The 27994-nt window shown below is 39.6% G+C and overlaps 1 protein-coding gene across 2 annotated transcripts; it reads left to right on the top strand.

Annotated features, from left to right (window-relative positions):
- zer1 (zyg-11 related, cell cycle regulator) lies at window positions 1-27994 on the top strand. 2 transcript variants are annotated; one of them, XM_018701928.2, is made up of 16 exons: window positions 1-297; window positions 1328-1554; window positions 1688-1838; window positions 4610-5064; window positions 9367-9540; window positions 9630-9744; window positions 10775-10921; window positions 11064-11237; window positions 11806-12021; window positions 14565-14606; window positions 14859-14978; window positions 15126-15241; window positions 15906-16094; window positions 20680-20777; window positions 21122-21224; window positions 23334-27994. In XM_018701928.2, exons 2-16 carry the CDS (start codon window positions 1388-1390, stop codon window positions 23419-23421), a joined length of 2355 nt encoding a protein of 784 aa, XP_018557444.1. In that variant the 5' UTR covers window positions 1-297; window positions 1328-1387; the 3' UTR covers window positions 23422-27994. The 2 variants fall into 2 exon arrangements, with proteins under 2 accessions (XP_018557444.1, XP_018557443.1); XM_018701927.2 differs by having other exon boundaries at window positions 3-297; window positions 1343-1554.

Here is a 27994-nt window from a genome sequence, read left to right as displayed (position 1 = left end):
TTAAGTCATTTGGAATAGCTAGATATGTGTGTTATCGAATTCAGTGTTGAAAAAAGATAAAGAATGAAGTTTAATTTGGAGGAGTTGTAACAAGCAGATGGCACCCACTCGGCGGAATCACACGGGAGCTGAAGAGGAAGTGAGAAGGAAAAGAAGGGAAAAGGAGGAGGGTTAGAAGTAGGAGGGGGAGTCTGTTTGTTGACATCGGACGAAAACGAAAATCAGATGAGTGAAGACTAGTGATAATAACTCAGTTTCTCGTCGTCATTAAGACACACAGCCCTGGCGGAAGCTAAGGTAGAGTACTGGCTGATGTGCCATACAAGCAAATACCGCTGACCACTGTTTATAGCCTGCATTTCCACACACAGATTTTAGCTAGCGCTATTCCTACTTGCTAAGTTAGCTAACATCATAGCAGGGAAAGTCATCGTTAGCCACAAGCTAATTTAGACGCTGAGGTGCACTGCAGACACGGTATTGGCAAATGAAGGTTTAATTGAGAATAACAAGTATTGCTCTTTGGGATTTTGGGTTGTTGTGAATGAGTAGGGTGACAGTTGTTGTCTGATTCTTAGTAACTGTGAAGCGTTAGTGTTGTTGAAGCAATTTATTCTACATTGTAGCTAGCTAGCTAGGTTGCTAACTTAGTAACAGTCAGCTGTGTCTCCCCCAGGATACATTGCTATGTGTGGTCAGCTAACAAACTCATAGTACCAACTAAAGCACAGAGCAAGCTGGATTACAAGCTTCGGCTTATCAGCTGGACTCATTCGGAGTAATATTAGCACTGTAAAATCATTTTGAAACAAGTTGTTATAAAGTAGGCAACAATAGTTGCTAACAGTAGGCAGCCACAAGCATGACAGCTAACCTGGCTAAGTATTCAAAAGGTCTGCGATGCCTCTGAAGAGGTGATCAAAAATGGAAATACGGACTGGTTTCTGATGGCAGCAAGGTGTTTCGACACCAGTATGTTCATCAGCTAATTAAAAATAAAGCAGACACGGCAATGCATAATGGAAAATGAAAGTTACCTGTAACGTCCATATATATATATATATATATATATATATATATATATATTCGATGTTTAACTGCTGTATGTTAGTCATTGTATGACCCTCATTGCAGTCAGTTTATTTTTTGTCTTTGTCACGTGGTCCCTGACCAAAAGGGAATGTATTGACCTAAAACATTAAAGTTTACCTGCAGTGCTTGCCAAAGGAGCAGGCATTACTTAATTGTGGCAATTGTAAATACAGGGACTACATGTGCACAGTTTTTATTCATTCATTGTTCTGAAAACAAATTCCTAATCTTTCAGTGCTTGCCTCCTAAGGTCCCCTGCACTGCCCTGATCTGAGCCAAAGAGGAAGAGGCTAACATGGCAGCCAAAGCAGGAGACAACCCGGAGAGCCTCATGACTCTGGCAACTGTCTTCTGCCTGAGGAACCTCAGGAAGACCATGTGTTACCAGGGATTCAGGAACAAGCTCTGCCTACGCTCAGACATCTTCCTTCCCAGTGAAATCTGTGACAAGTTGGTCAACACGTATGTGATAGGATATGTCACTTTGATGTTGACCTAATTTCTGAATTCTTTCAAAATGTCTTGTGTTTGTTATGATGTTGCAGATTCCCTGTCTGAAAGGGCCTTTTGATTCTACTTTTTTTGTTTTAACCAGATATATGGAGTTGGTCCACACCGACAGTAACTTTGAACCAGAGGAGAGCTTCTTCCAACTATTCTCAGACCCCCGAAGCACCAGACTGACCAGGGTACAGCTTAGAGAAGACTTTGTACGTGACAGAGATCTGGAGGCTATTAGAAAACAGGTGGGATGTCACAAATTAGTCATACCAATTATTCAGAATAATCTGATGACACCTTTAGTAGAATATTTTTGTTTTCCAGTTCACCTCTGTGGACCATCTCGACCAGAATAAACAGATATTTACAATGCAATGGATGATTTTAAAGAACATTTTAGGGACATTCACCTTGGTTGCAGTAATTTAGCCAGTGGATATAATATTTTATTGTCAGCATTCATTTCTGTCATTACTTGAGCTAAGGAGAAACTTCTCACTTTTTCAAATTACACCTCTCTTTCCTCCTTTGCGCATGAACATGATGTAAGCTGTTCTTTATCAAAATGCACAAATTTTCTCAGCAGTTATTGCTGAAAATGCTAATTTGATTTGCAGTAAATATACTAGGAATTTCCCTTATTTATAATCTAAATAAAATATAATATCAATATCAAAGGACATTTACAGGAGGATGTTCTAGGAAGATCCACTTGATGTCCATGTTTCAAGTTCTCAAATGTGAAAATGTTAAGTAAATCATGTTAAGCTATTATATAAATAATCGTCCATGTTCACAAAACAGGCTTTTGGGTTCCTTCCTGAACTGATAACTTTAATTTTGGTTTATACTGTTTTATACAATGTTTGGACAAACATTGTGAAGTACTAGTAGGATACATTGCACCTCACCTCATAGTGATGTAGGATTCTTTTTGCAGTGGTACTATCAAGCCCTAAGAACCGGGATTACTGTTTAGGTTTCTGTTACCTGTAATTACCACTCATGGAAATTGTGTTAAGTGACAATTAAGAATTTTTGACACATTTTTACTCAAGCCCTCACACCTTATTGTGGCTCATTGTGAAAGCCTGTCCCATTACAAAAAGTTTAAAGATTGGTTTTATTTTCTCAGTAAACTAATTCACAGGTGTCTTACTGAATGCACTGTCATCATATCACTTATATTTTAGAGGATGGTGGAACATACCAATGTTTGGTTAAGAAAAGTTGGCATGTACTCTTCTTTTGATATATAGGTTTTGTAACAGTGTAAGGTCAAGATCTTATGTGGAACTTCCTACTAGAGAATGAATGCCTTTGAGATCCTAAAGTCTAGGGAAGTCTATGATCAACAGATAAAATGTGTTAACTGGGGTCAGCATTGTCAATAACATGTTGCATCATAACATAACATAACATAACATAACATAACATAACATAACATAACATAACATGTCAACAACATACTGTATCTTGCAGGAGGTAGACTGAGTCTAGTCCAAAATATCACGAAAAATAAAGCAAATCTACTGTTGAAGTCAGTAGGACATTGATTAGGCTTGCAAGCCCACAGGTTTGGCCCATTTTGAGTATAGTTAGCATGTTGATGGGTGGGAAGCAAGTGAGGGATCCTGCCCTTGTTTCAGCACTTTTGTCCTGTCCACACTGTCTTCGTCTGTCCACACCATAATCAGACCAGAAGATGAAGATGGCAGAGATGGCAGTTCTTTAGGAGTAGGAGAAATTGGAAAGAAAGGGGCACTTTACAAAGCTGGGTAATGGGTAGAACTCATATTTTCAGTATTTTCCAATGTGACATGTTTTGTTCAGCGGTTAGTGACTTGGGGTATATCATTTTACTTGTGAAGGATCAGTGATAGGTGAACAAGCATGGACATGTTGGAAGGTGTAAATTGGTGTCCTTCCATAAGGTTTTTACCTCTTGCTACTACTTCTCCTGTGAGTGTGGGGTTGGAACGAATAATAGTGCAATTTTAATTAATTGAAATACATTCTCTTGTAATATTGGAACAGGTGTGTATTTCTCTTTTTCTCCAAACATTTTATATCTGCAACTGCTCTGCTCTCTGGCAGTACAGACTTTGGCCATGTATACACATACACACATATGGTTAGTATGTGTTTAAAAGGCTATTACCAGGGCTTGATGCTTACTTTTTCCCCCAAGGAGTACATGTGCTCCTAAGTTGAAAAATTTAGGAGCGCATAAAGAACTTTAGAGGCACCACGAAAATGTATCAAATAGCATGTTTTTCTTTAATAAAGGGATACAAGGAGACATTTACAAGCATAATTATTTAATTGATTTGAATACAAAAAGCACACTAGGTCTTTAATTATTTCCGATTCAACTGTATTTATTTAATAATTATGTAATGATTTCTACTTTAAACCACTTTAAACTGTATAAACAGTACTGAACGATATGAACACCTCTATAATGAAGTAGTTCTTATTGTAAATGCCAAAAAGGTTTGCTCAGTCCGTTTAGACACAATGAATATCACTGGTCCAGCAGCTTTTGTCAGCAGGTTGTCCGGCCCGCTTTGAGCTCAGTCAGCGGGCCACAGTAGGACTGGGATCAAATCAAAGGTGGTGTCTAGAGGGCCCTTTGCGCTGGCGAGTGGATCATGTGATTCTTTCAACAGACAACATTAGTTCAGTGTCTTGACCATATGATCGTCATTGTTGTTTTTTCAACCTTTTTGTTGAAAAAAAAATCGAGGCTCTTTCGGCTGAATTTTAAAATACTTTTTCTTTGCACACATGCTCTTAAATACATTTTACAGTTCACACGCATCTATTTTCATCTATTTTTTGTCACAAATACGAGTGAAATGCTCACACACTGGCTCACGCTGCCACGTATTACTGTATGCAGTTTGTTACCCAATGTACCATCTTAGTACTCTTTGAAATCCTGCAAAACAAGCCAGCCTCCTGACACAACATTTTCTCCTTTTTTAATTATTTCTCTTGTGTGTTTTGCCAGGACCTGATTGAGCTCCACCTCACATACTGCAACAGTCTATCATCCAGGAGTTTGAAAACATTGACCTGTTTCCGTGAGACCTTGGTGTCTCTTTGTCTTTTCGGCTGCAGCCACATCTTCTATAGAAAGGGTGGCGCTCCACTCGCCTGCAATGAAGACACCGAGGATGAGGAGGAGGAGAGCCCTGCGTCTAGGCAAGCTTTAGAGACAGACTTTAACTTCCAGGGGTTCAACCGACTCAGATTGCTCAACTTGGGTGGCCTACCTGACGAGGTGGATGCTGAGACATTGCTCAAACCCCTGAAGTCACTCCACTCACTAGATCTGTCTAATGTACAGTTGCTGGGAACAGCTTTTCTCACCCAGTGGAAAGACAGACTGGCCTCTCTTGTGCTCTACAATGTGGACCTGTCAGAGGAACTGGTCAGTACGGTGGTGGAGCTTGTTAATCTCAGGTAAGGTGGGACAGGCTAGTCTTTTGTACCTTCATCTCATTCATTCAAGTGAAAATGAAATTATTAACTGTACTGAAGTTTTAGAGTTGACCACACATATTGACTGAACAAGGAGGTTTCATCACTCCTGCTGATTTGTTGGCAAGTCACATGATTTTAAGCCTCTCTGTGGTGTAAGAACCAATCAGAGTTGCATAGATCAAAGTGTGAAATGGTGTGAAACCAAATGGGAGGACAGGAGAGGAGTTGTTCTGTGCTACCCACAACCTAATCACTTCCTTTTCCACCTCCCTCAAAAACACACTGGTTATCAAAAAAGTTACATCGAATACAGCACGTGTACTAAAATACATATGGTCACTGTATGAGTTTCAACAAAGAAGCACATTGTTCAGAGAGCAGTGGCAAATTCCACATAGACAAGAGCATGATTTGCATGGGCATGTAGACGTCCATTATTGTGGAAATGGACGGCAGAGTGACATTGGGAATATGCACGGTTAAAGCGGAACCTACTGGTGCTGGCATGTTAAAACCAGCTGACACTGCCCAGTAGGAAAGAGATGGTTTTCATAACTGAGCTATGACCTAGACTTCAACTTTTATGTCTGTGAAAAACAAGACCACATCATCTCATCCTCATATCGAACAGCCATATTCCATCTGACTGACAAAATTCTAAATTAGGTACAGCTGTAGTGCGATAAAAGAACTAGTTTATATATCATGTTGTCCAACCACATTGAAAGGCATTTAGTTCCTCTTCTGGAAAGGTATGGGAAGAAGGGATTTCAGATGCTGTTCTACTCATCCGTCAAGCATCTTTTTCAAGCCAAAGCATACTGGTTCCTTAGCCCAGTGGTTCCCAACCTTTTTTGTCTTGAAGTCCTCCCACAGCTTGTGTCCAAGACAAGACAGCCCCCCCCCCCCAAAAAAAGCCTCAACCCCTGCCTGCACACACGCAGAATAAAGTGATTAATTACAAACTTTTATTTACAAAATTAACAACTACTGTTGTGAGAGCTAAACATTAAACAGTTTTCCATTAATAATCTAACAGAGTGAGTACACACACCTTCTTACATAAGGAATAAAGATATATTTTCAGAGACGTATCAGCACCTAGGCCTATACATACAGCTCTGTCATAGATCTCCTTCAGACAATTAACACAGGTTCTGACACAGATATGCACCTGTTTATGTGCAATCATTATAATAACAACAAACAGCCATAGCAATAAACAAATTAGTCCTTACATTTTTACTCTGTGCCAGTCTGTTTATTCATAAACTAATGACATGGGGTTGCATACCTCTGACCAAGGATACGATGTCAGGAGTGATGGTTGTGACAGCCATTCTAAAGTCCTGGTGGACACTGAGCCTGTTTCAGGCTTTTGTTTTTATTGTTACAAGGGCACTGAAGGCTGTCTCAAACAAGTACGTAGTGCTGAACTGGAGAATAATCCTTGTTACTGCGTGTTTGGCCAGTCTGGGAGCAACAGTACGTCATCAACAACAGTACAATCCAAAACTTTTTGTATCCGTTTTCCTGGACATATTTTTTTGACACAGCATTAGCTTGAACGTCACAAAGCTCATCTTCACAGCCGTGGTATTCCACGTCCTTGAGGGTGTAAATGTAGTGGTCCATCACCCACGCTTCCTTTGATAAATACTACTCTCCTCATAGAGCAGGTTCATGTGCTGGGTAAACTCAGTGTGTAAAGACACATGCACAGTGCCATCAGACTGCTTCAGCAGCAGTGGAAAATGCTGTAACTCCCCTTTTACATTTTTGCAACTCTGTACTTCAGTTTGCGCACAGAAGCGCCCACAGCATCTTTGCACTGCATGATTGCACTTTGATCCAAAATGCAACAGTCAGCTGTTCAAACAGTGATCGATTGTGATTTTGCAAGAATTCTTATATTTTTTCTTGAAGTTACATAAAATGCACAAGCACCTGTCGACACGACAACCACCGTACCTCTATGTAGCAGTAATGTTTGATGTGTTTCATCCTCGCACAGCTGGGCAAAAAGTCTCTTGTTAGAAGGGCGAGCTTTAGTGAAGTTTACAAATTTAACAACAGTTCGTAGGGTGTTATTGAAAGTTTTTTACTGGCTAATACTTGGCGATGTAGCATGCAGTGGAAAATCGCACACCAAGCGGCTGTTAAATCCCTTGTTTTTGCTCATCATTGCTGCGGCCCCGTCAGTGCACACACAACTATTTCATAGGGCAGATTGTTAGATGAGAGATAGGAGTCCACAGCCAAAAATCCTGGTCTGTTGTTGCTAGATTTGTAGACATAAGAATGTCTTGTTTCAAGTCATCACCATCAATATTTTGCACGTAAACAATGAGCACAGACTCGTCTGCCACTGGTTTTGGCAATCTGCAGCCATTTTATCAATTCTGTCTTTGACAGTATTGACAGAGTCGGACAGTTTTCACTTTATCAAACATCTGTGTTCCACACAGCCTCTCCACAATTCTCAGGCAGGTGAATTTGAGCTGCTCTCCAATATTGTGTGGCTTTTTAGCCTTGGCAATTAACAGCGAACACTCAAATGATGTCTCTGTAGCTCTGTGTAAATCACTACTTGCTCTTTCAAAAGCTTTTCTAATGACCGTGGATCTTCTTGATAGTGCCAGTGCTCTGCATACCCTCTGTGATCTCTGGCGCCACCCTGAGGGGGGTGCGGACCCCAGGTTGGGAACCATGGCCTTAACCCATCTTTAAAGCCAGTCACCAGAACATTCACAGTTTGTGCGAGGAAGTGTGTAGGATGAAGGGTATTATGCATGGTATTTATTATCCATTAAACCCTGCAAATCATCATGCTATGCTGTAAACATTACTGAATGTAAACAATCACATTATTAACTTCATATACAATCTTATGAGAGTTTGTTTATATTATGTGAATGTCCTCTTTGTAGTTCTTTAGTAGGAATTAGGTACAGCTACATGTCTTAAAAATGTGCTGTCAGGGTACAATATGGGGCTCTGGTCAGTTGCTTTAAGCATATAATGAACTAAAATACTGGTGTCATTGATTAATGAAGAGATGAGGTGTTGTGCACAGTATTTTGCATGGGAGGCATAAGGGTCAAAATCTTAAACCAGGCATTGCACACATATGCTATAGGTGGAACGATGAAATTGATCAACAGTACAACTTACCAATGGATCAAGATATTTTGGGTTGAATCACAATGGATTTAGGGGCAGGTTGGGATTCCTAAAGTCTGTTTTAGTACAGTATTTCCTCCCGCAGTGTTGATAAAGCCACTTTTTACAACTGACAAAACAGAATTCATATTCATGTAGATGTTCCAATACTCTCATTAGGGGTGTAATGATGCATCCATCAACATCGATTCAGTGATCAACCAGCCCCCAGCATCGATCCAAAATGAAAACATCGATCAATTATCAAACAACATAACGTCCACGTCAGATGGAGATGGCAGCTTGTTTTGTCACAACTTTTATTAAGCACCACAACACAGACTGCTGTGGGCCATAGCCAGCGCTGACAGAAATAACCCCAAACTTTTTTCTGTGATAACCACTACCTACATTGACTCACTTTCAGCCCCCTTTTCTGTGGAAAGAACCAAAACCCACCTCCATACACAGTCCTGTCACAGCTATAATCATTTGTAAGATGCGCCTTTATTTTCTCTGCTCGAGCAGGCACACCTCCTAACAAAATGAGAGTGGTGAGTTAATGAGGAAAAATGTTGCCTATATCCGAAGGTGTAGCGTGTAACTATGATACAGGAAGACTGTACTGCCTTGGTTATTATTACTAAGTTCTAAAAATATTTAGTTTGAGACTCTAAATGCAAAGTGGCGCCATGGTAAGCAGCTTGAAAAAAGTGAAGATTTTGTCTCCGCTCTGTAGAATAAATCTGCCGTCTGGAAACATTTTGGATTTTGGAGAGAAGATTGTTTTTCATTTAAATTTCTGGTTGAGCTCAGGAGTAAAAATGTCAAATGATATTTTATTTGCTTTTTGTGATTCAATATGAATGGAAATGATTTTGTTAAATCACCATATGATATTGTCTCATATCAATCACTGGCTCCGGAATAGCAGAATATCAAAATAATAATAATAATCAAAATAGCAGGCTTTGTGTGTCCATTGAATCGATATAATATTGTATTGTCATGAAACTTGTGATTTACACTCCTAATACGTTTGTAGTTCCCTTTACACACTCACAAATAATTTGAATGAAATATGCCACTATCATTGATACAACACACTGCATTCTTCAGGCACCTTGACATCTCGCGGGAGAGCAGACGAACCTCTAAGTTTAAGATGACCAGGAAAATCCTGACGGCAGTTGTGCAGCGTCTGGTCAATTTGGTGTCACTGGACATCTCAGGTCATATTATGCTGGACAACTGCACAGTTCCACATTTTGAAGAAGCTATGGGCCGACCCAGGTGGGTAAACAACTCTACAACATACATTGGATTAAAAAAAAATTCTGATTCATATACTTGTCAATAACCAACGTTGTTCTCTCTTTCAGCATTGAACCGTGCAAGAGCAGCATCTATCCTTTCCAGGAATTGAAGAGGCCCCTGCAGTTTCTGGGCTTATATGACACCACTCTGTGTAACGTGACACACATACCTGCTTATAAGGTACAGGTTATCTAATGGGCTGGACACACAGTACAGTTTTTAGGCTGATAAAATTTATTTTGGGCATTACAGCTTAACAACTGAGTTCATTTTTGGACTTCTGGACTAGTTGCTGTTGACAGCTGGGGGATGATTCATATGGTGTGAGGTATTAAAGTATTATTTTCCCCTTGATCCAGATGTTTTTAAATCATTCCTTTTGACACTGTATTATTACAATGTTTTATTTCCTAGAAATATCTAGAAACCCTCAGACAATGTCACAGGTATGAGTAGTAATAAGTGGTCATAAATATGAAGGAAACTGAGAAAGTGAGTGTCAAAAGTGAGAGTATGATTTCATAATTAGGTCATGTAGGCGTTACTACACAGTCACAGGTCTGTTGAGGTTCTCCTCATTCTTAGAAAGTTCTCTCATCTCTGATTTTATGGTCCATGTTTCTAGTGCTATTTCGTTGAGATTGTGCCCTCTCCATTTTTGTGCATATTGCAGAATGAATGAGAAAGAAATTCCTCATTGATAGTCACATGAGAGAGGTTGACCAGTGACCAGAGTTAATACTAGACTTACAACAAATGTATTTTATTAAATTTAGTCAGCACAACTGAACTCCACGGGGGATGTCTGATTTTATATATAGAAGTCATGCTAAATGCTAAAATGCGGAGTCAAGCTGAATCTCTCATTGTCAGAACAGCAGAGGCAAAACCAAACTTTTGCATCATGTAAGGTTATCTTTGAAAAGTATAATTTGTATTTTTGAACCTGGGTTTTATTTTCCCTTCCTCCACCACTGAAAATCACACTATATACCATTTATTTGGCAAGTTTCCTGCCAGACATTTTGGCTGTTTATATTTTCATCTGACAGACAGCTGGTTAACGCACCCTTCATGGGATGTAAGAAATCTTTAGTTCTTCTTACATTAGCCATCACACATGGGCACACAGGCAGTGTGCATATTAATATTGCATAATAAAAGGGTTTAGTTTTGTGGGTTAAATCTGTGTGTTTCTGGCCTTTTACAGGTGACTGGATCAAAGAATGAAGACCAGGTCCTGAATGCTATTGAGGCTTACACAGAGTTTCGCCCTGAGCTGGCCCACAGAGCCATCAATCAGCTGTTTGACATTGCCAGGATACAACACTGCAGCCAGTTGCTCCGAGCTTTGCAAGTATGATGAGTTATGATGATGGTTATTCCGTGAAGGAGGTGTAATCACTGACTGCTTACAAAGTCTTTGTGCCCTGATTCTGCTTTTTATCCCTGTAACGCTTTCTCACACCTCTCCTATAAACTTTCTGTCCTTGTTTCAGCTTGTCATAGCAGCATTAAAGTGCCATAAATATGATAAGAGCATCCAGGTGACTGGCAGTGCTGCTCTGTTCTACCTGACCAACACAGAGTACCGCAGTGACCAGAGTGTGCGGTTGCGCAGACAGGTCATTCAAGTGGTACTAAATGGAATGGAGCAATACCAGGAGGTCACTGTAAGTACTCGCTGAGGAAAGATTTTTCAATTTTCAGTTTATTTGTGAAAATGAAAAGAGTAGATATTTTACTGAAATTATGATTTTTAGGTAATTGCACTCACATTTACCAGACACATTTACATTTTCAAGAAATACAATTTCTTATTGGTATGTCAACATAACTAATCACAAAAAACTGTGACATATATTTGTATTTATATAGTCAGAGGACTGGGTTTTTTCTGTTGATCAGGAAAACCCTAATTACAAACACTGATTTGGCGTTGTTTAATGAGAAACAGGTAAAAGTCCAAAGGTGTGTGGGTGATAATAATTTCATTGTTAAGATCAACATGAGGAAGAAATGCTCTAAAGTTCTGTAATACTATTCTAAAGAAAAGAAAAATAACACATTAACTTAATATGTAGTTGATGAATGATGTGTTTACTGCCCTGCTTAATCAAAACTTATTAATATTATGATCAGATCAGCTTTTGGGCCTGTTTGCTCTACACTGTGAGCCTTCAGTTTGAGTTGTTAACCTTCCTCTGTCTCACCTTCCCCCATCTTCATGTCCCACACCAGGTCCAGAGGAACTGCTGCTTGACTCTGTGTAACTTCAGTATTCCAGAGGAGCTGGAGTTCCAGTACAGTCGGGTTAACCAGCTGCTGCTGAAAATCTTGGAACCAGCCAGGCAGGATGAGTCCATCCAGAGAATCGCTGTTCATCTCTGCAATGCTTTGGTGTGTCAGGTGGACAACCATCACAAGGAAGCTGTGGGAAAGATGGGATTTGTTAAGGTAATATCAAGACAATATTGTAGATATTGCAGCCCAAATTTCAGAGTTCAACCATTGAGGGTGGGGAGTATCCAGCGTTCCTCACTCAACATTTTGACTGTTTTGGGTCACCATCCTGATACTTACAGTGCATTGCATGTTTCAATACTTGTCAGTGTGAACATACTTATGCACTCAAAATAGCAAGTGTGAGTGAGGAAGTACATGATCGAGACACAGCACAAGAAAAACATCCATAGTTAAAACAACACAACCAGAATACAAGAGCAACACATAAAGTATAAAACCAGACAGCAACTACACTGGCTGGCCCCAGTGGCTTGATAAGCAGTATCATCTGAAAGCCATGGCCTGTCTAGTGGTTCAGCCATTGTCACTGTGTATCTTGTTCCACTAGTCATACAAAAGACTACTTATTTGCAACCTCTCTGGTATGAGAAACAGTACCATGCATGGATTGTGACTTTTGACCCCTCTTATAAAGAAACAGACATGATTTCAATATGAATGTGTGTCAGTGAAGTCATCAGGAGGGCATCCTCTCAGTAACTAGTGTTTGGTTCAGTTGGGCCAGCAACACAGATAAGGCTCAGTGGCATGTTCCAACATCCCAGAACCATCCCCCGCATTACCCACACCCAACATCACCAGCTCACAAATTGTCAGCTAGCTCATTGCTATTACCTGTAGCATGCTTCTCAACCTACCAGCACCCAAACAATCATCATCAGGCTGCCATGCTAAGCTAACCAGCATGCTTCCTGACCCACAGAATAAACCATTCAACAAATACCATGTTAAACTAACTAGCATGCTAAGCTGGCCATCATGCTAACAGCAAGCTTGATCAATATCTGAAACTAGCTCTACCAAGATTAATGCATACATACTTATTGGAGCATTAGAACACAGGAAATTTTCTTCTGTCCATGGGTGACAGGCAATGTAGATAGTATACACACAGTATACATAGTACGTAAATGTAGTAGCAACATACAGAGTAAAGACTAACAATGTTGATAAAGTGCAAAGTGTATCTAAGGTGAAGTAGTTGTTGGATAACATAGTGTAATTACAAGATTGAAATGAGAGAAGAGATGAGATGACAAGTTTAATTTCTAATTTTTGGGTTAAATGTTTAATCAAGAATTTTAAACAACAGTCTGCTGTCGATCCAAAGTTACTGAAGCCCTATGCTATTGAAATACTGTTTAGGAAGAGTAATGTTATTTATGTATAAGATCCTGTGGCACACCATTACTGATGGTGAGGGGGGCTTGACTTGGCACCATCAGCCACATGGTGCATGTTGCAATGGGGGGTGGTAGCAGTAAGTTGGTGCATCACAGCATACCTGGTCATACAGAGCAACCTCATATAAAGCCTAATTGGATATTTGGCAAGCTGTCTTTAAGGGTACCACATGGTAAATTTCTAACCTGTCACTGCCTGGGTTAATTATGATTCAGTGTCAAGTCAAGTATCAGTTGCCATTGCTTTAGTAAAATAATACAAGGGCAATAAAAAGTATATGAATAATATGAATGTGATCTTATCTTCACTTTAAACATTCATAGTTCTGGTGGAAAAAGTAAGTGAATCCTTGGATTTACTGTCTGTCAAAATGAAAGTGGAAATGAATTTGACATGGTTGACCAGTTGTAATGGAGATACAGTACATCAGTTTAAGTGTGATCCGAACTGGATTTTATGGGTCTATGAGATGGAGGCCTGGGCTGTGTGGGGTGTGGGCCCCATGGGATGCAGTGTGGCATGTGTGCCCTATGCTCTAAAAGCAGTTGTTATCCTCAGTAGTATCTTAAAAGTTAGAAACAAGTTGATGTCTCATTTCTGTATGTCATTAGCAAGATTTGCATGGTCAGCCATGGCTGCAATGGTTTGGCTGATACCAAGAGAAGCTAAAAGAAAAATTTTCTAAATTTATTGCCCTCAAGAAATACATTCTACACCTGAAGTGCAGAACAATGGGCTGATGAATTTGGAAGATGGTAGATGGATTATTTTAGAGATGGAAAAACAACCAGAAACAACAATTACTACTTAATCTTTATGCTTCTTACTTTGTTGCAAAATATGCAGATGTATGATACAATAAATGAAGGTATTGTGGTTGGAGACATTGATACAGTTTAAGTAAATGGCCAGGAAAGGATCACATGGTAAAAACGGTCATCCAGTAGCATGTAGTACTATAGATAATCTAATTGCCTTAATTAGCCCTTTTGGATATATGGAGGGTGAACAATCCACAAGACAAGTGCAAGTGCACATACCAGTGAGAGTACCATGTTGGACTGGGTGGATTCACTGTTCATTGCACAAGCATAGGTGGACAAGACAATTAATGCTATTGTGGTAACTTTCCAGAGCTGTGCAGTCTTGTCATAGTGTATTGTATAAGCTTTCAAGGTGGACTCATGTTTTGTATTTTTATTTTTTACGCTGTACCATAGTATTGTTATTGCTTTTGTTTGTGGTTTTAATAAATCCAGTTTTTACTCGATTTTTTTTCTCATTTTCAGACTATGTTGAATTTAATTCAGAAGAAGCTACAAGACAGGATGGTGAGTCTTGAAATTTACTCTGTGTATCTTTGAGTTTTACATTTCATTGTTTTAAGTTCTGAGGAGCACTTTATTTGAGAGAGTATAATGATGAATCTCAGTCGCTGGTGGCTCAGATTTTATTAATCAATTATGAATTTGAAGTTTATCATTGTTATAATGCAGAGTAGTCATGATTCCAGTGTACTTGTTTAAAATACAATTGTAAGGAGATTCTTGTTACAAAGGTTGTTCTTGTTTGTTTCCCCCCAGTGTGACCAGGTGATGGAGTTTTCCTGGAGCGCTCTGTGGAACATCACTGATGAGACACCTGACAACTGTCAGATGTTCCTCAACTGTCGGGGAATGAGTCTCTTTCTTGAGTGTCTGCAGGTAAATCCACAGTCCCAGTCGTGTCCCTGTCTGAAAATATATGCATACAGCACCTGTTTAAAATGTTCGTTTGGCACAAGATTAACTTCTGGACTTCTTAATCAGCGATCTAAAAATATTTCTTCTTGCTGTGTGATCTAAATCCAGGAGTTTCCAGACAAGCAAGAGCTTCACCGGAACATGCTGGGGCTTTTGGGAAATGTTGCTGAGGTCAAAGCTCTGAGGCCACAACTGCTCACCCCACAGTTCATCACTGTATTCAGGTGAGAGAACTATTGAAACCACTGGAGAGAGAAATTATTAAGGTCATCCTTTGCAGTGTACCTGGGCTTAAAAAAGTCTAGCCAGTAAACCCTTTGTGAAGATCAGATACTGTTGCATACTGTACCATGGCAATGATTCCATGACATTGGGTTGAAGAGTTTTCTGGCTTCCAAACACAGGCTACACACAGATACAAAGATACATCGATCAGCCACAACATTAGAATCATTGACAGGTGAAGTGAATAACATTGATCATGTCTTTACAATACAATGTTCTCCGTTTGCATGCCCTGATGCGTCAGAGCTGTTTTAGCGACACGGGGGGCATACACAATATTATGGAAGTGGTTTTAATGTTGTGGCTGATTGATGCACATGATAATTGTACCCTTGTCACGTTATTGGAGCACCCACACAGCCCCACCCACACACTTAAAAAATATTAAAGCTTTAATAGACTAAATGAAGCAAAAAAAGAAGAGACAGATAAACTGCTTAAAACTTTTATTTTAGTTTGCCTGAGTATAGTGTTTGTAGTTATAATTTAACTTTTTGCTCTGCTTTGGTCAAGGATTATTTCATACAGACTAACTATAAGACCGTGTATCAGGTATTTGATGTTTTTATGTGTTCCCCTCTCACTGTTTGGATCCTTTAACAGTAACCTCCTGGACAGTAAGGCAGATGGGATTGAGGTGTCATACAACGCATGCGGGGTGCTTTCACACATCATGTTTGATGGGCCAGAGGTTTGGTCGATGGAAGAGCCACGAAGAGACACAGTGATGGACAAGATGTGGGATGCCATCCAGAGCTGGGATGTCAGCTCACGTCGCAACATCAACTACAGGTGCTGTTCAGTGTGTGTTTATTTAAATCAAATCAGCTTTTTACATTTTTTATATAGTTTTATTTGTAATTCTTAACTGTGTTAAGAACATCTAAAATACCTGTAGATATCTACCTAGTACCAAAGTTTAGGAAAAGCATGGTTTATGTCAGCTGCAGTGTAAATAGATTAGTCGGCTAACAGGTTAGATTAGGTAGGTGACATTTTTAAACCTGCTCCTGTAAATCAATTACCCAATAATAATTCTAATTATTATATTAATAAGCAATTATAACTTCATAACCTCCATATTTTTAGTGACAATATGAAATGTAGAACTTCATGTGAACTTAAACAATTTGTATTGATAAGGTTTTTACATCTACTCAACATATCTAAAAACCATGTCTGAGAGATTGGCTGGTGCTAGGCCAGTCAGTGATTTAAGCTGAATTTAAAATTGAATTTAAACATTATTCCTATACACCAGTTATTCCTTTTGTAAGAGTCAGCAGGCATACCAGTGACTTTGTGGGACTGTGTGAGGTTTTAACATTGCATGCTGACAATAACAACATTAACATTCTGAAGTTAAACTAACATTTATTAATTAGCACTAGGGCTCAACGATTTTGGAAAAAAATCAAATTGCGATTTTTCTGACAGATATTGCAGTTGAGATTTAATTTGTGATTGAAGTCAAGCTTCAGTGCAGGATTCTCTATATACATGTAAAACATGTGATGGATAGATATCACTGAATTATTAATTGCTCTTTGTACTAATCCAAGGATGAGAATTAAAATATATTACTCCAAAATTATTATTCAAACAATAAATGTTGTAGAACATACATATAATGAACCAAAGAACAATTCACACAAAACAAACATTAGCACTACCGTAATTTCTGGACTATTGAGCACACCTGAATATAAGCTGCACCCACTAAATTTAAAAAGAAAAAAAAAAGTACATATATAGGCCACACTTGTCTATAAGCTGCAGGTGTCTACTACACATATGCTAACTATATGATTCTCGCCATGATGAGGGTGTGTGCATTAAGCGCAAAATGACTGTTCTGAAGAATTTAGTGTGAGTGCATTTGATCTAACAGTTTCATTGGTCCACTGTGACCTGTTTGGTAATTTCATTGGTCTGATGTGACGAGGCTAAATGTTTTGCCGGCATGAAGTTCATCAGCCCATAAAAATCTATAAATTAGCCACATCATTGTTTAAGCCGCAAGGTTCAAAGCGTGGGAAAAAAGTAGCGGCTTATAGTCCGGAAATTACGGTACATCCTCTTGCCTTCTTTACATTGGTCATACTGCCTGTGGTGATTTTTTCAAATGCTGATACACTGAGGGGGAATGACAGGAGATTGACAGGCACACAGAGAGTCTGTAGAGACTGACACAGCTGATTAAAACTCAGCAGGGTTTGTCCTGGTAGGGAAATAAAACAACATTATTACACCATGCCCATCGGGGACTGGCAGCCGCGGGGTCAAAGCAGGTCGTATGCGGTGGTTTTGCAATATCATGACCACTCAACACAGAACAAATTAGTTAAAAATTACATAGTGTGCCCTCAGTTGGATATTTGTATCTTCCATGAGGGCAGCCACCTGCACAGACAGAGCCCAAGAGCACCTTAGTCATCTGTCCTTTTGCCCTCAGACTTGACTGGTTTAATCTGGAATAAATGTCTCTGACCTAATACGAAATGGATCTTTGTCAACCTACAAGTCACATGACATAGTTCTGAAATTGCATGACTGTTGGACATAGAACAAATGTGTTAAATACACTTCCTGGCCAAAAAAAATTTTGTTGGACCGTCTTTAGCTTTGATTACAGCACGCATTCGCTGTGGCATTGCTTTGATAAGCTTCTGCAATGTCACGATTTATTATCGCCCAGTGTTGCATTAATTTTTCACCAAGATCTTGTATTGAGGATTGTGTGGATTGTGGAGTCGGACCACTGCGCAAAGTCTTCTCCAGCACATCCCAAAGATTCTCAATGGGGTTAAGGTTTGGACTCTGTGGTGGCCAATCCATGTGTCATGTCAATCATGCTCCCTGAACCACTCTTTCACAATTTGAGCCCGATGAATCCTGGCATTGTCATCTTGGAATATGCCCGTGCCATCAGGGAAGAAAAAATCCATTGATGGAATAACCTGGTCATTCACTATATTCAGGTAGTCAGCTGACCTCTTTTTTTGGGCACATAATGTTGCTGAACCTAGACCTGACCAACTGCAGCAACCCCAGATCATCACTGTCCCCGCAGGCTTGGACAGTAGGCACTACGCATGATGGGTGTATCACTTCATCTGCCTCTCTTCTTACCCTGATGCGCCCATCACTCTGGAACAGGGTGAATCTGGACTCATCAGACCACATGAACTTCTTCCATTGCTCCAATCTTTACGCTCCCTAGCAAATTGAAGCCTTTTTTTCTGATTAGCCTCACTGATTAGTGGTTTTCTTAAGGCTACACAACTGTTCAGTCCCAATCCCTTGAGTTCTCTTCGCATTGTGATTGTTGCACTCTTACTTTCACTATTAAACATAGCCCAGAGTTCTACTGTCGTCCAGGGGGCGCTATGGAGCCATTTTACAGCACCAATGAACGAGACTCCAATCAGATGTCAATTTTCGCCAGGTCTAATGTGTGTGCTACGTTTTGTGAGTTTTTGAGTATGTTTAGCCCTCAAAAATGGGATTTTAGCATCAAGAGAATAATTCTTACGATTATAATAGGGCTTTCACGAGCTAGTGCTCAGGCAGCGTAGTGCTCGGGCAACAGGCTCTTGCAACCCATGCATTGAGGAACTGGCAGCTGCAGGGTCATTGCAGGTCGTACAACATGGTTTTGCAATTGCATGGCCGTTGGACACAGTATGAATGAGTTAAAAATCACATACTGTGCCCCTCAATCGGATATTTGTGTCATGCATGAAGGCAGCCACTTGCAAAGATAGAGCCAAAGAGCAGCTTATTCCTCTGTCCTTTTGCCCCTCGGACTTGACAAGTTGATTAAAAGTTATTCATGCATTTGTTTATTTTAAGACAGTATTAAATAGCAAATTGTATCTAATATTGTAAAAATAAAAATAAGTGCAGATATCTGAGGGTGAAGCTCTTTAATTTGTGAACAAACTGGACATGAGCCACATAATGAGCATGCTGCCTGTAATCGGTAGTTAGTTACACTGCCCACTGATAGAGGGTCTGAAATATACTTTTTCACTCGATATATTTAATGGTTAACAGTCCTCTACTGGTGCCTCTGGGCGACAGAGGAGAAGATGATCGGTATCCCCGGTAACTTCAGGTTCACCACCGTGATCCAGCTGTGATCTTCCCCATGAGGATTTACCCCACTGAGACAGTGTAAGGCTTGAATAAATAGATAAATGCGGTTGTTCCAAACAGACGACCAGTTAAGGAACTTCAGTCATCAGTGGATGAGACCACTGGCTGTATATAAAAAGATAAGATACTGCCAGCACACATCGCCCTGATCAATCCGGCTTTAGACTGAGGTATGACCTCATAGAGCCTGCCCACTTCATTTGCATATACATTTGAAAATACAGAAATAAATAAATAAATAAATAAAAGTAGAAATGAATAAATAAGTGTAAAAATATCATTTTACATTACCAAATGTCTTTATTTTGCATTTATTTATTTGTTTCTACATTTATTTATACTAACGTAATTTTTTCTCCTTCATAACTCTCTGCTGTCAAAATAATTGCAGTCTTTGCGATTTGCAAATCGCATTTGTTCAAATCATGATTGCTGTTCGATTTCGATAAATCGTTCAGCCATACTTAGCACTACACAGAAAGCACAGCTGAGGCTGATGGGAATGTCATTAGTTTTGCAGGTACTTAGTAACTAAAGAATTGTCTATACCACATTTCATGGAAATTTCAGGCCCAATGTAATAGATAGAAATAAATAGAAATGTAACTAATGGTGGATAAATGTTCAAAAAATCCATGAAGAGAGCAGAAGTTATGTTCACTGTGCTCTGTTAGTCACATATACCGTCCTCAGTATCTTGATGCACATTAGCTTGTACCAGGAGCAGGTCGCAGCAAGGAGAGAAATGTGCAGGTAGCTCTTAGCCTAGTCTTTCAGGCTGAGGTTAAATCACCTCACTACCCTTCATCCTTACATCATATCACTCTGAAAATCGTAACTAAAGGTAAATTAAAGGTTAGGTGCTCCACGTTATGTAGTTCTAAATTAAGGAACAGCATACAGCATTTGTCAATCTAGTAAATATTTTATTCATGTTATTTACCTAATTGCACACATTCATTTTTAGCTCAGTGTCAGAGTCTTTTGTTTTTCATTGTTATTTACAGTCAGGTTTCCCTCCTCGCCTCCTGTTTCACATGCACCTTCGCTCTGTGTGCACACTTCCTAGTGTTAGACATCTCTGTAAAATCACAGATCAACAGAAGTCAACCCCAAAGAAAGAAAGTCAGGCCGAAATATGTAGAATTGTTGGTGTTTCAACTCACATGCAGGGTTTCCTTGCTTTTGAATTTTTAATTTGAGTTTGTTTTTTCAGGTCATTTGAGCCCATCCTGCGACTGCTGCCCCAGAGCATCTCTCCAGTCAGTCAACACTGGGCCACATGGGCTCTCTACAACCTGGTATCAGTTTACCGTGAGTATCTGCTGCTCTGAAGGGTTTCAAACCAGGCACCACATCAGTACTGGTAACTGTTGTTTCACTTAAAGCTAGCTTATGTTTGATATGTTCCAGTTAACAGATCATAATAATACACTGGTACATAGTTGTGTGCTGAATTAATTGTAATTTTCAAATGATAATTTGAAATCTGCTGTAGCAACATAGTAATAATATTTGCTCTTTCACCTGTCACTAGGCTGCTTGTTGTTTTTATTCACACACGCAGCCTTTCTTTACTTTCATGCCTAAATTGTGCTGTATGCATTAATGCACAGCCATTATTTTTCACAGTCTTTCTATTCATTTTTGGCCTGCAGCAAGCAAGTATTGTCCTCTGCTGATAAAAGAAGGAGGAATAAGTCTTCTGGAGAAAGTTCTGGAACTGGACAGCTCACAGCCAGAGACCAAGGACATGGCAAGGTAAGACTAGCCCTTTTTACACAGAGACTGTGATATATTGCTGAAATGAAGACCGTTGAGTATGCCACACTTGCTGGTTTACACTGAACCAAGCAAAGCTGGTTTAATGCTGCTCCAATGTGTGATTTTAGATAGCACGCCAGTGTTCCAGAATAAGAAGCGTGATGTGTAACACAGCAGTCTGCAGTCAGCTCTCTGCTTTACAAAGATGCTGATTTGGCTCTGTGACTACTTTTGCCACTTGCTTAAAAGCAGAATGAGAGTGTCCCCCAGTTCTGTTTATACCTTTTATATAAAATGGTGAGGCAGAGTAAAGGCACAACATAAAAAAGTGCCTTGAGATGACTTTTGTTGTGATTCGGTGCTATATAAATAAAACTGAATTGAATTGAACATTCCTTCAACAGTCTGTATAAAAGGGCTACTGAAAGTTCTGTATAACTCTGCTCCTAAGAACCATACAACAGATCTCTGTAATGCAGACAGAATATTCTGTGACCTTTCAGAGAAGTGCATCTCATGTAAAACATTTGCTGCTTACATTAGTGTTACTTGCCTTGTGTTGACTGCTCCTCTTTCTGTTACTTTACTTTCAGTGTGCACATCACCTTCTTAAATGAATAGCAATGTCTGTGGTGGCACTGGCAGATTTCATGCTGATGTTTTTGAGGATTGCAATACCAAAGTTGAGATAAAAGATTTCAGGTCCATGGTGGTCCAACATTCCTCTCAGGATGTTGGGGATGTTGTAATAGCTTCAGGCAAGCATGTGATTGGAGGTTGTGGATGATTTAGCAGGAAAGTGGCAGTTTTCCAGGTCCAACTCATTCAGTCTGACTGAAGACACCTCTGATCACACCTTGAAGGCAGATGACCTGTGATGGTTGATGTGAGGTCCTGCCTGTACATCAGGCAGGCTCATCACCAAACCTGAAAACCTAAAAACCCCTCCATCGAGTCAGGCTAGATAGCTGCTATTAGTGAAGTGAACTTAACTGTCCCTGTTGGTGTTGCTCATTGCTTCCTTAATTGGTGAGTGTGGCACTGCAGGTTCTTCACTTCTCAGGTGGACAGAATTTATCGAGGCTGATCTCTGTCACCATCCCTCAAACACATCAAGCAATGCGTTACACAGGTGCCCCCCGACAGTTCACTGGTGCCCCTTCTGAATGAGATCAGGTTACATTCTTCGTGTGTCCCACTACGCAGCTCTCTCCCTGAGCAGAGGGATGGTGTCTATGGTGGCATAGGGACAACTGTGGCTGACTTTCTCTTATGTTCCAGACAGGGACAGAGCTCTGCACAGCATTATCCCCAAGGATAGGGCCTAATGATTTATCGAAATCGAATTGCAATCGCGATTTGAACAAATGCGTGAAGGTTCTTCGGCAGACGACAGCCATTAGCCAGTTCTGCTCCAGCTCTGGCCGCAGCATTGGTACTTCCACACTGCCTCGTTGCCCAGCTAAAGCGGGGTACACATCAAAAGATAATCAAGTCCATTATCGACTCTGGTTGTCAGTGGACAGAATGTTTGTTTGAATGTTTGTTTGTTTGTGTTGTGCCGTGTTGGCCTTCTCATTGCACACCACTCACTATAAGAACAAAACTCTGAAACCTGACATTATTTGTCGTCATGCATGTGGTCTCTCACATTTTCTAAATTGGATAAGATTTAAAAAATCTTCCAGTGTGTGCCAGGCTTATTAATGAAGTCAAACGCTCTGAGGAGGGCCAGCAAGGAGAAAGCAGCTGAGCTCAAGAACATTGAGGAGGAGATTCTTGCCAAGGGAGCAACCTCATGCCAAGATGTTTTTTTTTTTTTTTTTTTTTAAATCTGTAGTTCAACAAAGCAATGCAACAATGTTTGAGAATCACTGATCTAACCTGTGTTAGGTTCAATTTGAAAAAATTAATTTACTTTGCAAGTAATTTTGTATGTTTTTTTTGTTTTGATATAGGTCTTAAATTTCATTCATAACAGTCTTAAAAAAGTCTTAAATTTGATTTGGTGAAACCTGCAGAAACACTAAATAGAATTTTTTGTCCAAGAAGCCCCTGTACAGTACCTGACCTTTAGCTAACTGGTAAAATGTTTTCATTTTTTAGGAAAGTAATGGATCAGTGTGAAAACTTCAAAGAAGATCCCATGGAAACGAATCATGGACAGGAGGTAAACCACGGACAAAGAGGTTGACACCACAGGAGCTATGATTCCCAGCAAATATCAAACAAACCAACCTAAGGCCCCACCTACTGTCATCATCACAAGGGTCAATTGTGTGCATTCTTCTTATTCTATCATTCTTATTATTCTGTAGAGCAGAACTGCATCACAGCAGTTTGGATGAAACCTTAATATATGACACATGACTTAGGATGTGGTGCATGGTGTCTTCTTGTGAGGGTGCTTACCTTTGCTGCACATAAGCATCTCTTCTGTTTGGACAGGTTTGTGGGGGTGGGTGACCGTTATCCTTTGTGTGTGTGTGTGTGTGTGTGTGTGTGTGTGTGGTGTGTGTGTGTGTGTGTGTGTGTGTGTGTGTGTGCGTGCGTGCGTGCGTGCGTGCGTGCGTGCGTTTGTTTGTGTCAAAGATTTAACGACAGAACAAAACAGTTGGAGTGATGCTTGATTCTCAGTGGAAGGAAAAGAAAGCCCTCCCTAGCTCACTACCATTAACTGTAACTTTGAACGAAAGGCTCAAGGCCATGTCGTGTTCTGCGCCACCATTAGAGGTCTCAGCTCTCACGCTGCTCTCTCACGCTCGCGCATGCTTGTGGAGGCCACTGAGCTGCGGACAGACGTACAGTGAATATTAGCCAGAGAAGCATCACACTGGTGTTGATGGAAGGGGAGGCCTTGTGACACAATGATGGACTTCTTTGTTAAATATGTAAATATTTGTCTCATCCTTTTATTGTGTGTATGTTTTATAACTGTAAACACTCATGACTTTACTCTGTATTTAAATTTGTGTAGGTTTGACTGATATATGGTCAGTGCTAAGAAACTATATACAGATAGATACATACAAATACCCAATCATTCAAACGTTCATGAATCATGAATACTCTTTGTTCTTTAAAGAATCATTTCGATTTAGTTCAGCCTTGCTTTTGTTTTGAATTATCTGGCATTTCAACCAGACTCTGTTGATTATTCTCACTGGAAGCAGCTGAGAGCTTCACTTCTAAATACCACAAGTCTGTGGTCTTCTGTCTCTGCTCCTTCAGTACAGCCTTGATAGATACTTCTTGGTAGTGGGCCCTGTGCCACTCTACCAGAAATGTAAAATGACAGATGTTATCTTGAGTCGTAGTGATTTTGTAGTCTCTTTCAGATGCTTTGATGAAAGAGAGGGCAGAATTTCACACTGAAAATATAAAAAGATGTAACGGTACAGACAGCAGTGATTCCAAGGGTCAAGTATGATGCCAGATAATAAAAGAGACAAGGTTGAAAGAAACAATTATCCTTTTCAACACCAAATGGCCCATCATGTTTACTGGTAGGTCGACATGCTGCTAAGTAACTGCTTCACTTAAATTAAACACTGTTCTCTTGAAAAGCTGATGGGAGAAAAATAAAATGGTGCATTTCCATGTATTTTTAAAGTTGAAACTGGGATGATCTGTGGAGGAAGTCATGTGTGGCCCTCAGAAATACAGTAACATCCTCACATGGAGGGAGAGTGATGGAATGCTTCAGTGGTTTGACAGTGAATACAAAGGAATCCTTGCTGAATGTTTTGACAGCAGTTTAAATTTCTGCTCAGGCTATCACAGCTCTCAGCTTTGCTCTTACCCAACTGGTTTTAGCTTAATTTAACTCCATCTTTTTCTTAACCCAAATCAGTGTTTGCACTGAAAACAATTTCTTATTCTTCTCCTAAACCTCTCCACCACTTTTTTCTTTGGGGTTTGCTAATATCTGTGTTCCAAGTCAAATTGACACAACTGCACAAATTTGTAGTAGATGGTTCATTGCAGTCTGATGACTGCCACCTGTTCATAATACTTTCAAAGCTGATTTTTTTTTTAAATGCACACACACACACACACACACACACATACACAAATGTAATATGATAAGACCACAGATCACAGACCTCTTAAGCAGCAGTACATTGAAATACATGAAATGAAAGTAAAATACAAATGGACAAAGATAAGCCTAGACCAGAAATACAGTTACAGTGCAGTAGTAGGTTGTAAGTTTCCCCAAATCAGTCAAAAGCAGAGTTTTTCATTGTGATTTGGAGGTGGACTTGCAGCCAATTTAACATCATCAGGAAGTTGGTTCGATCTGAATACAGCAGAGATTTATAAACTAGCCACAGCAAAACCTAGAGACGGTGACTGGAGTGGAAGGGGAGCTTTAAGCTTTCCACATTCACAGAAACACACACAGAAAAGTCACCCATAAATAAGAGTTTGAGGCCTCATCATAAGTTTTCCCTGTAACTTTTTGCTCTCAGTTATTCTGTCCTCACCCTGCTGAGTGACGATGAGAGGTTATCTATCTACCTTCAGCCGAGCCCAGGTTTCCAGTCACTGGACATCAGTATAGTGACACAGCAAAAAGGCCTCTGCTGTTTGTAGGCCATACTTTCATAGTAGCCATAAGAAATAACAGTGTGAGTCGTGTCTGTAGTAAAGAACATAAATAAATCAGGGAGCAAATAGCAAGGCGTCTGCACCACAGGCAGGAAGCACGGTGCTGCTCACGTTTTTCAACATAGAACAAACAGAACAGGGACCCACTCTAACACGGCCCAAACTACTGAGCTTCTTTATCACAAGGCAAACTTTCTGAATCAGGACATTCCTCTGGACACAGCATTCACAATAAGGAAGTGAAAGCTTGCCTACTGAAGGCAGAATTAAAATATAAAAATCTCAGCAGTTGCTGTCTGAATGGGGAACAGCTTAGTGAGTGGACCTGCTGGGGCATGGAAATACATATTGCCGTGTTTAAAGACCTGTTTTAATGCTGTGCAGAGTGCTCATTGTAGATGAATGGAGAGGTACCAGTAGTTCCATTATTAGAAGTTCCATTATTCACCAGAACAAATTCGATATCAACAGTAACACACAGCAGATTTGGTATGTTAGTTTCCTTTTTAACCTCAACAGGAAGTTTGACACTCAGAGGAACATTAAGTCAATACTTGGTTAAGTTTCTTTGCCTTAAAGTATTACTGAGAGGAAAAATGATGTGATGAAAAAACCTGAAAAAATCATACTATAAATTGGAGCCTGTTCAGTTGTACTTGTAATTCATTTGTTTATGTCTTGGCTTGGGCAGCAACTAACTATTATTTCTATTATTCACCTGTTTTAATTTTTTTCCAATTAATTGTTTAGAAAAATGAACAGAGCCCAAGGTGGCATCTTCTTTTTTCTTCTTATTTCTTCTTTTTTTCTTTTCTTTTTTTTTTTTTTTTTGGTCAGGCCAGCAGTCCAGATCCCAAAGGTATTCATTTTACAATGATGTTAAACAGAGAGAAGAAGCAATAATTAACTATCGACTAACTGTTGCAGATTTAACTTTCAGTCAACAATGGAGCACAGTTTCATTAATCTACCACATGTTTAAATAGAGTTTATTTTAGGTCAGTACTGTTTTTCCACCCTGGTTTAATTCTTAGAGCATTGCAATTTTACCATTGTGATTTGATTGCGCTTCAATAAATCACCAGAATATAGCTGAATGAATAGTTTGAGCAGGGATTAAAGATTCACTGTGAACACAGTGCTGATGCTAATTGTCGGATTTGGATGATGGGTTGCAGTTTGAAGCTTTCATTCACAACAACATGAATTCCTGATCCAGGGATTTCCCACACCTTAAAATCCATGCCAGTGTTACACTGACAGTCATTTTTTCCTTTAGGTGTAAACTGTGTTGGTTCAGATTAAACAGCTGGCACAGCAGTGTGTGTAGCTCCATCTGGTTCCCAGTATCATCCTCTGTACACTGTGTCATTCATTTATCAATACAGTTGAAGATTATGTTCATGAGTGATGCCTAACTGATGTTTTTTCTGTTTCATATCAGTTGTATTGGGTTTTATTCACTGATCCAGTTTTTCTTTTTATGGGAATCTGATTGGTACAGTTATGTTTTATTGCTATTTCACAGTCATGGTGGAAATTAATGTCCAAGTAGGCAGTGGTGTGAGATGAATAGCTTTATTAGAGACTCATTTAATGTTTCTGTCTAGAATCCACATGTGGGGATATGGAGAAGATTTACCATGATTTCACATATGGTCAGAACAAAATCTGTTGTGAGTTTTAAATCCTTAAGAATGAGACAGTGTTTGATTAAAGATCTAGGTAATAGAGGTGTGCACTCTCTGCAGAGAAAGTAGATGATCTTTTGGAAATCTTCATTACAGTCTCCAACACTTATTCTCTCTAATTTGAAATCATTGACAGCAGTGACAGCAGGTTGCTACTGTGGGGTGTTGACTGTTCTTGATTATTTATAAACATGTATGTTCTGAAATTAAAAAAAAAAATACTGCTTCAGGACAACTGCTGTGTCAAAAACTGTTTCAGATTTCATCTACTAATTTCATAATGTTTCTTAAGTTTGTCAGTACTCTGTTATTGAGTTCTTTTATAACTGCTGATAAGTGTAATCCAAACTGAGTGAAAAACCTTTGATCCAAACAGTGTGGAATTCCAGTTTTCCCTGATCTGAATAGTACCAGGCCATTAGTGTAAAGGTATGAATAAGCAATAAAATAGAGTGGTAACAA

The sequence above is a fragment of the Lates calcarifer genome, linkage group LG9, assembly GCF_001640805.2.
Source record: "Lates calcarifer isolate ASB-BC8 linkage group LG9, TLL_Latcal_v3, whole genome shotgun sequence".
Lineage (NCBI taxonomy): Eukaryota > Metazoa > Chordata > Actinopteri > Centropomidae > Lates > Lates calcarifer.
The sequence above is the reverse complement of the archived record's forward strand: the minus strand, read 5'-3'. Positions and strand labels throughout refer to the sequence as shown.